The 14604-nt window shown below is 48.5% G+C and overlaps 3 protein-coding genes across 3 annotated transcripts; all 3 read right to left on the bottom strand.

Annotated features, from left to right (window-relative positions):
- Positions 1 to 738: 738 nt before the first annotated feature.
- On the bottom strand, positions 739 to 1403 carry E1B28_002633 (uncharacterized protein; the record flags this gene model as incomplete). Its single annotated transcript, XM_043159563.1, has 5 exons — positions 739 to 754; positions 815 to 997; positions 1053 to 1111; positions 1170 to 1227; positions 1294 to 1403. 5 exons carry the CDS (start codon positions 1401 to 1403, stop codon positions 739 to 741), a joined length of 426 nt encoding a protein of 141 aa, XP_043003166.1.
- Positions 1404 to 1551: 148 nt separating this feature from the next.
- E1B28_002632 (uncharacterized protein) lies at positions 1552 to 6400 on the bottom strand (the record flags this gene model as incomplete). The annotated part of the gene is made up of 13 exons (XM_043159562.1): positions 1552 to 1917; positions 1976 to 2066; positions 2131 to 2556; positions 3161 to 3379; positions 3422 to 3666; positions 3720 to 4169; positions 4224 to 4874; positions 4922 to 4954; positions 5014 to 5376; positions 5427 to 5498; positions 5546 to 5698; positions 5831 to 5917; positions 5999 to 6400. 13 exons carry the CDS (start codon positions 6398 to 6400, stop codon positions 1552 to 1554), a joined length of 3558 nt encoding a protein of 1185 aa, XP_043003165.1.
- Positions 6401 to 8784: 2384 nt separating this feature from the next.
- On the bottom strand, positions 8785 to 14444 carry E1B28_002631 (uncharacterized protein; the record flags this gene model as incomplete). The annotated part of the gene is made up of 18 exons (XM_043159561.1): positions 8785 to 8800; positions 8861 to 9043; positions 9099 to 9157; positions 9216 to 9273; positions 9340 to 9435; positions 9600 to 9961; positions 10020 to 10110; positions 10175 to 10600; positions 11205 to 11423; positions 11466 to 11710; positions 11764 to 12213; positions 12268 to 12918; positions 12966 to 12998; positions 13058 to 13420; positions 13471 to 13542; positions 13590 to 13742; positions 13875 to 13961; positions 14043 to 14444. The coding sequence occupies 18 exons, from the start codon at positions 14442 to 14444 to the stop codon at positions 8785 to 8787; spliced, it is 3966 nt and encodes a 1321-aa protein (XP_043003164.1).
- Positions 14445 to 14604: the final 160 nt, after the last annotated feature.

Here is a 14604-nt window from a genome sequence, read left to right as displayed (position 1 = left end):
AAGGAAAGGTAAATTCCCTCACACTTCACAGTATCGACAACATCAGCGTCCTTCATGGCCCTCTATCGTCCTCGTCTCGACGCCAACCTCCGAAACAAGTATTTAAAACGCCGAAGAAAGATGTATGATCAGGAAGCAGCGGGTTGGATTTATTTGGTCAAGGGAAGGTGGAATGGGGAGGAGTTCTTGAAGATCGGACGTTCGATCGACTTTTGGAGACGGATGAAGGTGCATGCAAGGTGCAGAATCGACGAGTGGACTATCTTAGGGAAGTGGTGGGTTCCTCTAAGTCATAGAACTGGTAAGTGATTCGCCTTCTTTTGCTTGGACTTGGAACAACTCACCGTTGTGACCATAGAGGCCCTAATTCATCTCAGCTTGCGATTGGTAGGCTTTAGGAAGGCAAGTCAGCGTTGTCGCTGTACGTGTCTTCCTTTTGACATTTCGATTTCGACTCACTGAATATTTGAGGCGGCACATTACACCGGGAGAGGTTCGTCTCCAATGTCATTGGAGGCGAATGGATGGCTAGATTGTTGATTTGTCTACACCTCTAAGTTTAAGGACCGCCTTTCTTGCTGCATACCAGTTTGTAGATAGCACTCGTTGGATCCCGTGGCTTGTAGTATTCTCTTCTTGGGTCGCGGCGCGAACACATATGATCTTATTATCTGACCTGGAGCGTTAAGAACAAGATATGAATACAAGGTACGTGTTACAATTCTCAGAATCACGCAGTTATGGATCCATGCTGCTTGAAGATTGGACAATAGAGTATTCAAAGAAAATCGCCAACAAGACGAGGAACACTTACCTATCACACCCATGCTGGAATAGATCATCTTCATCCTGCACCGTGCGAGTCAAAACACTGGCGATGACTGCACGCACGAAAGACGTTGTGGACCCCAGGTTCCAGGATGTCAGAGGTGAGTTTTCGGACTGTGTCCTATCACTGACGATCTCCTGATCGTAATCGCGAAGGATAGCTTGATGCCTTTAATATTGTAAGTGGAGGATCAATAGCCCACCTGGAGAGTGGATGAACTCACCTCGCTGTGTTCTTCGCTGTGTATGTAAAAGGCTTCGAAGGTGACCCGACTAGAATCACCTGCAGTTAATCTATAAGAGACCCTCGGGATACAAAGCACAGACGTAGACAAACGTACTTCTTTGAAAAGTCGCGAATGTTGAGGTGCAATTTCATTCATTCGCTCGATGGTGGGCCTAAGTAGCCAATAATATTGGGTATTTAAAATGTTCGGGGAAGTATCGATAAGATGAAAAACCTACCAAACATCATTCCGGAATTCTGCCAGCTTCTTTTCGCCAGCAGGGTCGAAACGGAAGGCAGGTTTGGGCTCAATCAAGACCCCAGCGTCGAACCGTCTGTGTCCGAACATGACTGCAGTTGCAATGTGAGGGTCCGGGTCAAGTTCAGTCAAATGGGCTAGAGATGGAGATGTTTCTCACCAAGAGGACCGGGATTCGTCCGTTGAGCTACCAGACAAGATACATGACATATGATGTACGTACGTTGGTGAAGTTCCTTCACTTGTTTGGTGTAAGGCGATAAGACATTTTGAGGTCGCTCAACGCAGGCGCAAACGAAGGTCCTGTCTCCTCATGCCCACCAGCCTCGATTTCCTTCTCGGTAGGCAAAAGTTTTATCACTTTCTCAATCACATCGACCTGCCCAACATTACCCTTCGACCGTCCACCCATATCCACTTCACTAGCGCACTCCAAGAATACCGTTAGCACGACAATGCCCTGCTCGTTAACTGGCCAGGGAAACTTGGATCGACTGAGAATCCCAAGTACACTTTCGCTGTCCTGTATACCTGAGCGTAACCGGCCTTGGTAAAACTCGTTCAAGGGAGACAATGCTAGCTCTTGCGGGAATCGATATTGGATCTAGCGAATCAAGGAAGAGAACGTTAGTTGGGAAATGGATTATCAGGAAGCCCGGAACCTCTTCGTCCATCGTAAACAGCCGCTTCAACAACGAAACATCGAACTGCAGTATTTTCCCCAACGGCTTCACAGTTGGTCTCAGCTGCACACTATCAACGAGGTTTACGAATCATCAGTAAGATCAAAAGAGCAAGAATAAAAGAGACACCCAACTGGTCCGAAATCGCATGCCGAACACCTTTCACGAGCGGTATCAAAGTAGTAGGTCCGTTAATCTGTGACGCCTCATCGATCAACGCGATCTCAAAATCTGCCTTTCTCAGAATTCCCAAGCTGGCACCTACAGCCAACCCATCCATCAGCATCCTCATTCTCCAAAGAGCAGCCAAAGAAAAGAACTCCTCACCAGCACAAGTAGTAAACACAACGACTGCAGCATCCAACCTCTCCTTCGCCTTCTTATAAAGCTTATTATTCTCATTCATATCTCCTCCTACTGTTGCGTCAATCGTAAAACTCTGAAGGTCCTTATTCACTTTCGAAATGTCCGTAGCAACGCGGAGGATTTGCTCTTCGTCAAGGATTTCAAAACGTCTGCGCGGGATTCTGTGGGGTGTTCGGCGAAGGCTTTGGCATGTTCTGCGAAGGCGTCGAGGATGAAGGGTTCGGAGTCTTTAGGACGTGGAGGTGGAGAAGCTAAATTTTAATGGAGGCCCCATCGACAGCTTGTGAATGTAGAGCGTTGAGCTCTTGACGGTATGAGAGATGTAGCAGAAGCGGATTCTCACTACGCGTCAGACGAACCGGATTCGTTCTGACTTTGTGATGCAGTCGAAACGAATTCGAACTGCGTGGTGGTAGAGGAGTGAGGAGAAAAGTGGGCGGTTGCGTCGTATAGCGGCAACGTGACAACGCCCGCTTCACGTGATTTTGCGTTCAACAGATCCAAAAGAAGGTTTACAGACAAGAATAAAAAGGTCGCTATACATGCGCATCACGGCAAACTAAAATACAGCAGAGACCCGAAAAGGGACAGAAGCAGCGCGATCGAATGATTGTAAGAAAGAGCTCGTGTAGTGATACGCCAACCTCTCGATGTGACGTTCGAAATGACATTCCAGCTGAGATATCGGCGATCCGCTTCACTAAACAAAATACAAACTGTACTATAATTGGTGGTCAGTGAATAGCTAAGGGTTTGATACAGGGCATCTACCTCTAGAGCTATAAGTTCTTAACTCACTCTTCCGCACCACTCCCCTTGACACTCATGTCGTCTTCATCTTCATCCTCCGTATCTGAGACCATCGCCCTGCCAGCCCATCGATCAAAAAGCGGAATAGTAACATTCTTCACCTCAAGCTCCCCAAGTTCCTGAGGAGTCAACCGCTGGAGAAAACTATTGTGATAACAAGAGCGAGGAAGGGTTTTGGGAGTCGTGTTGTAGCTGACGTCGGGTAGCCTTTTGCGTCGTCAAGTAGGGGGTGGCCTTGGGCCCGCCGACGTACGGATTGCTTCATCAAGGCTCTTCATGAGAGGACCAATGCATCGACGTCGGAAATGGGGGGTAGATACAACGAGAACACGGCTGGGGCCATAGACCTCCTCATCGTCAGTGCATTCCGAAGACATTGCATTAGCATCAAGTTGTTCGAGAAGATTCTGGGCCCTTTGCCATTCGCCAACATGAGGGCTGGAATCGGCTTCCTTCAAGAGGTTGATGGCACCTTCAAGGCGTCTGTAGTATTTCTGAAAACATCATTCAGTTCTTAAGAGACAAAGTTGAAAAAGTAAACACTTACATTGTGCTTGTGGTTCGTCACCCTAACGCGTCGAGCCCGATCTGCCGCGTACCGCTCAGCTCGTACTGTTGCTTCAGTGCGCGTCTCCAACCTGCTACCAGACGTGTGTACGCGTGGTCGTGATCGTGACCAATATCCACGAGCGTCGCGAATAAATACCCAGAACCATGTCTGAAGAACCTCCTCCGAGATCTCGCATTGTGCCAATTCCGTGTATTTCTGCTTCTGCGCAGGAACGAGCAAAACCAGGTTGTCAACAACCTTTCGATTCCACGCATGCCTATTCCAACCTTCACCGAAGAAAAGCCCAAATTGGTTATCGCCTTCGGGACCCAAACCATTGCCCATTTTGTAGGCATCTGCCACAACATCTTCAATGGGATTATACTCCTCGAAGTGACTTACACATTCCATGGCGGTACAACCGAGGAAGGTCTTACGCAACATCCTCTGAATGAGTACAGTCATCAGTGAATGCTGAAGATAAGAAAAAAAATGGCTTACATCCCACAACGTATGCAATTTCTTGGGGATTTCACTTTTAGCTTTCTGTTTGAGCGCCTTTTTGTGGTTATTGCTACCTGGCCTAGGGGTATGAACAACACGTTGACGTCGAGCGTTACGATGGGTGGGTGTGGCCGTCGGGGGAGCATGATGTGTAGTGGTATGCATGGCGCCTTGAGGCGCAGAAGCCATATATCGGAGGAATTCTTGGACGAGAGCCGCAGGATCGCCAGGGATATTAGACGGGAAGGGAGGGGCACCTGGCCCCGGTCCACTTGACGTTGAAGAAGGCGTTGTGGAGGATGAAGATGTCCCGGAGAACGATGAAGTGCCCTCAGTAGTATGCGGGGCTGAATTACCGGTAGAGGTGCCGTTGGACGACGATGAAGCGCCTCCAGTAGTACGTGGGGCCGAATTACCAGTAGAAGGAGAAGATGTGAAAGGTGCTGAAGCGGTGGTTGTCGAGGAGGTTTTTGCATGTGTGCTAGAGCGTCGATGAGAGGTGGAGGAGTTGAGCGTTGATGTGGGTTGAGGCGGAGACATTTCGTCGTCGGCATCGTTGTCGTTGAGGATCGGGAAAGACGATTGGCTCCGAGGTTGCCTTTGCCTGTTTCGGTTGAGTTCGGTTGAACGTTCATTCTCTGCTGTGGTCTGACAGGAGTCAGTACGGGTGGGAGTAGCATATGTAGAATACGCACTCTGAGCCGTTTCTCTTCTTGTAGCTTCATAGACTGCATGTGACCCAACAGCTTGAATATGTATCCAAGGCACTTATGACAGCGTTACATACCAAATCATCTAACTGCTTTCGGTGTGCCTCGTCTGTCTTCTTAGCTGCCTCCTGTGCCGCTGCCAGCTCCTGGGCCCGCCGCTCCGCTAATCTATTAGTGTCTTGAGTAGCTTTCTCTACGTCCCGAGCGAGCTTTGCATTCTCTTCTTGTAGCTTCGTAAACTGCTTGCAAACCAACAACTTGAATATATTTCCACCGTACTTATAAAGGGCGTTACATACCAAATCTTCTAATTGCTTTCGGTGTGCCTCGTCTTTCTTCTTAGCCGCCTCATGCACCGCTGCCAGCTCCTGAGCCAGCTGCTCCGCTAGTCTATTAGCGTCTTGAGTAGCTTTCTCTGCGTTCAGGCCGACTTTTGCAGCCTGGTAAGATTGTAATGAATAAAAATTGACGTAAACATGGAAGGACTGACCTCGGCAAGCACCTTATCTCTCACAGTCTGATGTGCCAGATTTGCTTGCAATAGTTGGATCCATTCCGCTTCCTGAAGACGATCAGGTCATATAAAGGCAACGTAAAGTGTCGACGTACGAGCACTTTGTTCTGTTCATGTAGGCTTTGATTTAAGTTATTCTGAAGAGGAGCATTAGAAGATCCCGAACTTGGTGAGGATACCACCGGTCGTACCACATCCTCAATCATACGCCTATGGTCATCAACCGCGGCATAGATCGCTTGCAGATTCTGGAGACGGCACAGTAAGCTACGACATAACAGGAGGTGAAGTGGGAACTTGCTGTGGCTGCCTCTGGATTGTTTGTACCAAGCTAAGATAATATTTGTTTAGCATTCATAAAAGCAAGTCAGATCACGTACCGCTTCAAGGAAAGCAGGCACTGCTATAGCCTTGTCGCTATCTTTATAAATAGTCTTAACCTTGTCAGCTGCAGCTTGAAGGCTCTGCTTCAAATGCACGTTCTCTATTCACATCTGTATTCCGTAACATTTAGGGCACTAAAATAGGCAAAGATAAAGAAAGCATACATCATCAAATTTCTCCTGGTCTGGGCCTGCTATAAAAAGCCGCTTGTGGGTACGGTCACTACCGGTTGCAATTGGCCACTCGGGGTGGACGTAGTCGAACGCGAATTTCCCAACGTCGTTCGCAGCGCCGATTGTCATCAAGGGGTCACGCCAGGCGACGTGTTCCAGCGAATGCTCTGAAGGTCGTTTTAGTGGGAGAACTACTGTATCCACTGCCATAGAAGGATCAGGAACAACAGCAGGAACAAGGGGAGCTGAGCTGCCCTCAGCAGCGCTGGAGAGGGTGCTGGGAGTTGAACCGGAAGTTGGAAGATGGTCTGTGGTGGGCATCGAGTCAACCTCCATCGACGGTTGTGTGATATGACCAGGGCCATTGAAAGAAGTGGAAGTAGATTGATCCATTGTACGCTGATTCAATGAATATAAGCGTCTCGAGCGCCAGGCGTAGACGGTGAAAGGTTTGTGTGCAAGTCAAGGACTTTGAGTTAGGATTGGGGCACCAGGCCTAGAGAAAATGGGTCGTGATAGAGGAGAAAATACAACGGGACTGAGCTTCCTGCCTGTTACTTAAAGGATACAAGAACATACCTGGGTTACTACATGACCCTTTCCCCCATATGTGACCCTTTTCCCTGTATGAAAAGACAATAACAATAAACGCTAGCTGACTCGGATATCGAGATGCTAGAAATGTCCGGAGACGTTCGCCTGAGGCATCCAGCCCTCTGAGAACGCCGGCTCCATTGAAACTTCTTGTCTGTTAACAATTTCGATCATCTATGGACATCCGTCCGTTTTTACGTCCAATGACAGTAGCGTCGATGATTTCATTAAGTGTATATGGTGTAAAACTAGCGAAGAGTAGTAATGAGGAGTCTACTGTATAGGCGGATAACACGTTTTAGCTGGCGTCCACGACGGGCTTGGAACCAGGCAAGATGAGGCGCAAACCTAATTTGAAAGACTGTGAATGACGGTATAGTTCTGAGAAGCAAAACTCGAACTTTGTGGCGACGATGCGAGCTTTCCTGTGGTCCCCTTTTCTCAGATTAATCACGTTGGAGGGGTTCTGAATTCCGAGCCGCATAACGATGATGTCGCCTTGAATGGATAGGCAACCATTACGCGGGAGTCGTTTGTGCCTCTGAAAGAGGACTCGAAATCTTGTGCCTTTGTACACGACTTCGCAGTTGTGAACATACGGTTGTGGAATCGGCCAACGCTCGAAACAGTGCTCCACCAGGGGCGACTCTCATTCATTGGAGGAACGATACCGTTAGAGATAAGGAACTATGAAGGTCAAGTGATAAGTGAAAGTCCAAGGCCAAGATCCGAACAAAAGCAATGCGTTACTCACCAATGGCACTCTGCTGGAACTGTCCGGACTGCAGACTTCGAGTGCGTTCAAGCGCCTGTTGGTACCACTGTTGTTTCTTTGCGAGAGATCCCGTCCAGGTGGGCTAGTGAGAGATGGAGAACCGACACGGCCTCCAGGATAGCTAAGGGCGAGTTATAGGCCTTCCGGTATTCTGAGTTGGAATTTTGACGGCGTGGTCGATTTTAGTAACTTTGCGGCGATTTCAATGGGCCATGGCGAGGGTAAGGAGAGAGGATGGCGGGGAAGATGGCGGCGTAAGCTGAACAGTGGGACAATGATTTGGGACTGAAACCGACTGACACGTACTTCAATATTCACTTCCCTTTTATACCCTTCAGTTCTCCCCTACTTGTCACAATCCTCGCGTTCTACCTGGTATCCCCACCGGATCAAGAACTTGAGAAACTTGCAATTCTCTTGAAACCTGGATGTCCGAGTTGAAGTTGAAGGGAATCTCGCATTGCAACTCCAATGAAATCGAGCGTTGGAAGCTTCTTGCAGTTCGAGACTTCTTGAGGGCTTTGAGGGAATGGAATCATAGGAGGTAGAGCCTAGTCCGAAACTGCTAGCGCAAACAATTACATTCTGCTATTAAGCAACTCCAGGGTATAAACTTGAAAGGTTCTGAGAGTTTGGCGAGGAAGGTGCGCAAATGGCTACAAACGTTAGTAAGGAAAGGTAAATTCCCTCACACTTCACAGTATCGACAACATCAGCGTCCTTCATGGCCCTCTATCGTCCTCGTCTCGACGCCAACCTCCGAAACAAGTATTTAAAACGCCGAAGAAAGATGTATGATCAGGAAGCAGCGGGTTGGATTTATTTGGTCAAGGGAAGGTGGAATGGGGAGGAGTTCTTGAAGATCGGACGTTCGATCGACTTTTGGAGACGGATGAAGGTGCATGCAAGGTGCAGAATCGACGAGTGGACTATCTTAGGGAAGTGGTGGGTTCCTCTAAGTCATAGAACTGGTAAGTGATTCGCCTTCTTTTGCTTGGACTTGGAACAACTCACCGTTGTGACCATAGAGGCCCTAATTCATCTCAGCTTGCGATTGGTAGGCTTTAGGAAGGCAAGTCAGCGTTGTCGCTGTACGTGTCTTCCTTTTGACATTTCGATTTCGACTCACTGAATATTTGAGGCGGCACATTACACCGGGAGAGGTTCGTCTCCAATGTCATTGGAGGCGAATGGATGGCTAGATTGTTGATTTGTCTACACCTCTAAGTTTAAGGACCGCCTTTCTTGCTGCATACCAGTTTGTAGATAGCACTCGTTGGATCCCGTGGCTTGTAGTATTCTCTTCTTGGGTCGCGGCGCGAACACATATGATCTTATTATCTGACCTGGAGCGTTAAGAACAAGATATGAATACAAGGTACGTGTTACAATTCTCAGAATCACGCAGTTATGGATCCATGCTGCTTGAAGATTGGACAATAGAGTATTCAAAGAAAATCGCCAACAAGACGAGGAACACTTACCTATCACACCCATGCTGGAATAGATCATCTTCATCCTGCACCGTGCGAGTCAAAACACTGGCGATGACTGCACGCACGAAAGACGTTGTGGACCCCAGGTTCCAGGATGTCAGAGGTGAGTTTTCGGACTGTGTCCTATCACTGACGATCTCCTGATCGTAATCGCGAAGGATAGCTTGATGCCTTTAATATTGTAAGTGGAGGATCAATAGCCCACCTGGAGAGTGGATGAACTCACCTCGCTGTGTTCTTCGCTGTGTATGTAAAAGGCTTCGAAGGTGACCCGACTAGAATCACCTGCAGTTAATCTATAAGAGACCCTCGGGATACAAAGCACAGACGTAGACAAACGTACTTCTTTGAAAAGTCGCGAATGTTGAGGTGCAATTTCATTCATTCGCTCGATGGTGGGCCTAAGTAGCCAATAATATTGGGTATTTAAAATGTTCGGGGAAGTATCGATAAGATGAAAAACCTACCAAACATCATTCCGGAATTCTGCCAGCTTCTTTTCGCCAGCAGGGTCGAAACGGAAGGCAGGTTTGGGCTCAATCAAGACCCCAGCGTCGAACCGTCTGTCCGAACATGACTGCAGTTGCAATGTGAGGGTCCGGGTCAAGTTCAGTCAAATGGGCTAGAGATGGAGATGTTTCTCACCAAGAGGACCGGGATTCGTCCGTTGAGCTACCAGACAAGATACATGACATATGATGTACGTACGTTGGTGAAGTTCCTTCACTTGTTTGGTGTAAGGCGATAAGACATTTTGAGGTCGCTCAACGCAGGCGCAAACGAAGGTCCTGTCTCCTCATGCCCACCAGCCTCGATTTCCTTCTCGGTAGGCAAAAGTTTTATCACTTTCTCAATCACATCGACCTGCCCAACATTACCCTTCGACCGTCCACCCATATCCACTTCACTAGCGCACTCCAAGAATACCGTTAGCACGACAATGCCCTGCTCGTTAACTGGCCAGGGAAACTTGGATCGACTGAGAATCCCAAGTACACTTTCGCTGTCCTGTATACCTGAGCGTAACCGGCCTTGGTAAAACTCGTTCAAGGGAGACAATGCTAGCTCTTGCGGGAATCGATATTGGATCTAGCGAATCAAGGAAGAGAACGTTAGTTGGGAAATGGATTATCAGGAAGCCCGGAACCTCTTCGTCCATCGTAAACAGCCGCTTCAACAACGAAACATCGAACTGCAGTATTTTCCCCAACGGCTTCACAGTTGGTCTCAGCTGCACACTATCAACGAGGTTTACGAATCATCAGTAAGATCAAAAGAGCAAGAATAAAAGAGACACCCAACTGGTCCGAAATCGCATGCCGAACACCTTTCACGAGCGGTATCAAAGTAGTAGGTCCGTTAATCTGTGACGCCTCATCGATCAACGCGATCTCAAAATCTGCCTTTCTCAGAATTCCCAAGCTGGCACCTACAGCCAACCCATCCATCAGCATCCTCATTCTCCAAAGAGCAGCCAAAGAAAAGAACTCCTCACCAGCACAAGTAGTAAACACAACGACTGCAGCATCCAACCTCTCCTTCGCCTTCTTATAAAGCTTATTATTCTCATTCATATCTCCTCCTACTGTTGCGTCAATCGTAAAACTCTGAAGGTCCTTATTCACTTTCGAAATGTCCGTAGCAACGCGGAGGATTTGCTCTTCGTCAAGGATTTCAAAACGTCTGCGCGGGATTCTGTGGGGTGTTCGGCGAAGGCTTTGGCATGTTCTGCGAAGGCGTCGAGGATGAAGGGTTCGGAGTCTTTAGGACGTGGAGGTGGAGAAGCTAAATTTTAATGGAGGCCCCATCGACAGCTTGTGAATGTAGAGCGTTGAGCTCTTGACGGTATGAGAGATGTAGCAGAAGCGGATTCTCACTACGCGTCAGACGAACCGGATTCGTTCTGACTTTGTGATGCAGTCGAAACGAATTCGAACTGCGTGGTGGTAGAGGAGTGAGGAGAAAAGTGGGCGGTTGCGTCGTATAGCGGCAACGTGACAACGCCCGCTTCACGTGATTTTGCGTTCAACAGATCCAAAAGAAGGTTTACAGACAAGAATAAAAAGGTCGCTATACATGCGCATCACGGCAAACTAAAATACAGCAGAGACCCGAAAAGGGACAGAAGCAGCGCGATCGAATGATTGTAAGAAAGAGCTCGTGTAGTGATACGCCAACCTCTCGATGTGACGTTCGAAATGACATTCCAGCTGAGATATCGGCGATCCGCTTCACTAAACAAAATACAAACTGTACTATAATTGGTGGTCAGTGAATAGCTAAGGGTTTGATACAGGGCATCTACCTCTAGAGCTATAAGTTCTTAACTCACTCTTCCGCACCACTCCCCTTGACACTCATGTCGTCTTCATCTTCATCCTCCGTATCTGAGACCATCGCCCTGCCAGCCCATCGATCAAAAAGCGGAATAGTAACATTCTTCACCTCAAGCTCCCCAAGTTCCTGAGGAGTCAACCGCTGGAGAAAACTATTGTGATAACAAGAGCGAGGAAGGGTTTTGGGAGTCGTGTTGTAGCTGACGTCGGGTAGCCTTTTGCGTCGTCAAGTAGGGGGTGGCCTTGGGCCCGCCGACGTACGGATTGCTTCATCAAGGCTCTTCATGAGAGGACCAATGCATCGACGTCGGAAATGGGGGGTAGATACAACGAGAACACGGCTGGGGCCATAGACCTCCTCATCGTCAGTGCATTCCGAAGACATTGCATTAGCATCAAGTTGTTCGAGAAGATTCTGGGCCCTTTGCCATTCGCCAACATGAGGGCTGGAATCGGCTTCCTTCAAGAGGTTGATGGCACCTTCAAGGCGTCTGTAGTATTTCTGAAAACATCATTCAGTTCTTAAGAGACAAAGTTGAAAAAGTAAACACTTACATTGTGCTTGTGGTTCGTCACCCTAACGCGTCGAGCCCGATCTGCCGCGTACCGCTCAGCTCGTACTGTTGCTTCAGTGCGCGTCTCCAACCTGCTACCAGACGTGTGTACGCGTGGTCGTGATCGTGACCAATATCCACGAGCGTCGCGAATAAATACCCAGAACCATGTCTGAAGAACCTCCTCCGAGATCTCGCATTGTGCCAATTCCGTGTATTTCTGCTTCTGCGCAGGAACGAGCAAAACCAGGTTGTCAACAACCTTTCGATTCCACGCATGCCTATTCCAACCTTCACCGAAGAAAAGCCCAAATTGGTTATCGCCTTCGGGACCCAAACCATTGCCCATTTTGTAGGCATCTGCCACAACATCTTCAATGGGATTATACTCCTCGAAGTGACTTACACATTCCATGGCGGTACAACCGAGGAAGGTCTTACGCAACATCCTCTGAATGAGTACAGTCATCAGTGAATGCTGAAGATAAGAAAAAAAATGGCTTACATCCCACAACGTATGCAATTTCTTGGGGATTTCACTTTTAGCTTTCTGTTTGAGCGCCTTTTTGTGGTTATTGCTACCTGGCCTAGGGGTATGAACAACACGTTGACGTCGAGCGTTACGATGGGTGGGTGTGGCCGTCGGGGGAGCATGATGTGTAGTGGTATGCATGGCGCCTTGAGGCGCAGAAGCCATATATCGGAGGAATTCTTGGACGAGAGCCGCAGGATCGCCAGGGATATTAGACGGGAAGGGAGGGGCACCTGGCCCCGGTCCACTTGACGTTGAAGAAGGCGTTGTGGAGGATGAAGATGTCCCGGAGAACGATGAAGTGCCCTCAGTAGTATGCGGGGCTGAATTACCGGTAGAGGTGCCGTTGGACGACGATGAAGCGCCTCCAGTAGTACGTGGGGCCGAATTACCAGTAGAAGGAGAAGATGTGAAAGGTGCTGAAGCGGTGGTTGTCGAGGAGGTTTTTGCATGTGTGCTAGAGCGTCGATGAGAGGTGGAGGAGTTGAGCGTTGATGTGGGTTGAGGCGGAGACATTTCGTCGTCGGCATCGTTGTCGTTGAGGATCGGGAAAGACGATTGGCTCCGAGGTTGCCTTTGCCTGTTTCGGTTGAGTTCGGTTGAACGTTCATTCTCTGCTGTGGTCTGACAGGAGTCAGTACGGGTGGGAGTAGCATATGTAGAATACGCACTCTGAGCCGTTTCTCTTCTTGTAGCTTCATAGACTGCATGTGACCCAACAGCTTGAATATGTATCCAAGGCACTTATGACAGCGTTACATACCAAATCATCTAACTGCTTTCGGTGTGCCTCGTCTGTCTTCTTAGCTGCCTCCTGTGCCGCTGCCAGCTCCTGGGCCCGCCGCTCCGCTAATCTATTAGTGTCTTGAGTAGCTTTCTCTACGTCCCGAGCGAGCTTTGCATTCTCTTCTTGTAGCTTCGTAAACTGCTTGCAAACCAACAACTTGAATATATTTCCACCGTACTTATAAAGGGCGTTACATACCAAATCTTCTAATTGCTTTCGGTGTGCCTCGTCTTTCTTCTTAGCCGCCTCATGCACCGCTGCCAGCTCCTGAGCCAGCTGCTCCGCTAGTCTATTAGCGTCTTGAGTAGCTTTCTCTGCGTTCAGGCCGACTTTTGCAGCCTGGTAAGATTGTAATGAATAAAAATTGACGTAAACATGGAAGGACTGACCTCGGCAAGCACCTTATCTCTCACAGTCTGATGTGCCAGATTTGCTTGCAATAGTTGGATCCATTCCGCTTCCTGAAGACGATCAGGTCATATAAAGGCAACGTAAAGTGTCGACGTACGAGCACTTTGTTCTGTTCATGTAGGCTTTGATTTAAGTTATTCTGAAGAGGAGCATTAGAAGATCCCGAACTTGGTGAGGATACCACCGGTCGTACCACATCCTCAATCATACGCCTATGGTCATCAACCGCGGCATAGATCGCTTGCAGATTCTGGAGACGGCACAGTAAGCTACGACATAACAGGAGGTGAAGTGGGAACTTGCTGTGGCTGCCTCTGGATTGTTTGTACCAAGCTAAGATAATATTTGTTTAGCATTCATAAAAGCAAGTCAGATCACGTACCGCTTCAAGGAAAGCAGGCACTGCTATAGCCTTGTCGCTATCTTTATAAATAGTCTTAACCTTGTCAGCTGCAGCTTGAAGGCTCTGCTTCAAATGCACGTTCTCTATTCACATCTGTATTCCGTAACATTTAGGGCACTAAAATAGGCAAAGATAAAGAAAGCATACATCATCAAATTTCTCCTGGTCTGGGCCTGCTATAAAAAGCCGCTTGTGGGTACGGTCACTACCGGTTGCAATTGGCCACTCGGGGTGGACGTAGTCGAACGCGAATTTCCCAACGTCGTTCGCAGCGCCGATTGTCATCAAGGGGTCACGCCAGGCGACGTGTTCCAGCGAATGCTCTGAAGGTCGTTTTAGTGGGAGAACTACTGTATCCACTGCCATAGAAGGATCAGGAACAACAGCAGGAACAAGGGGAGCTGAGCTGCCCTCAGCAGCGCTGGAGAGGGTGCTGGGAGTTGAACCGGAAGTTGGAAGATGGTCTGTGGTGGGCATCGAGTCAACCTCCATCGACGGTTGTGTGATATGACCAGGGCCATTGAAAGAAGTGGAAGTAGATTGATCCATTGTACGCTGATTCAATGAATATAAGCGGTCTCGAGCGCCAGGCCGTAGACGGTGAAAGGTTTGTGTGCAAGTCAAGGACTTTGAGTTAGGATTGGGGCACCAGGCCTAGAGAAAATGGGTCGTGATAGAGGAGAAATACAACGGGACTGAGCTTCCTGCC

Source organism: Marasmius oreades, chromosome 10 (genome assembly GCF_018924745.1).
Source record: "Marasmius oreades isolate 03SP1 chromosome 10, whole genome shotgun sequence".
NCBI lineage: Eukaryota > Fungi > Basidiomycota > Agaricomycetes > Agaricales > Marasmiaceae > Marasmius > Marasmius oreades.
Note: the sequence above shows the minus strand (reverse complement) of the source record. Positions and strands in the feature narration are given on the sequence as shown.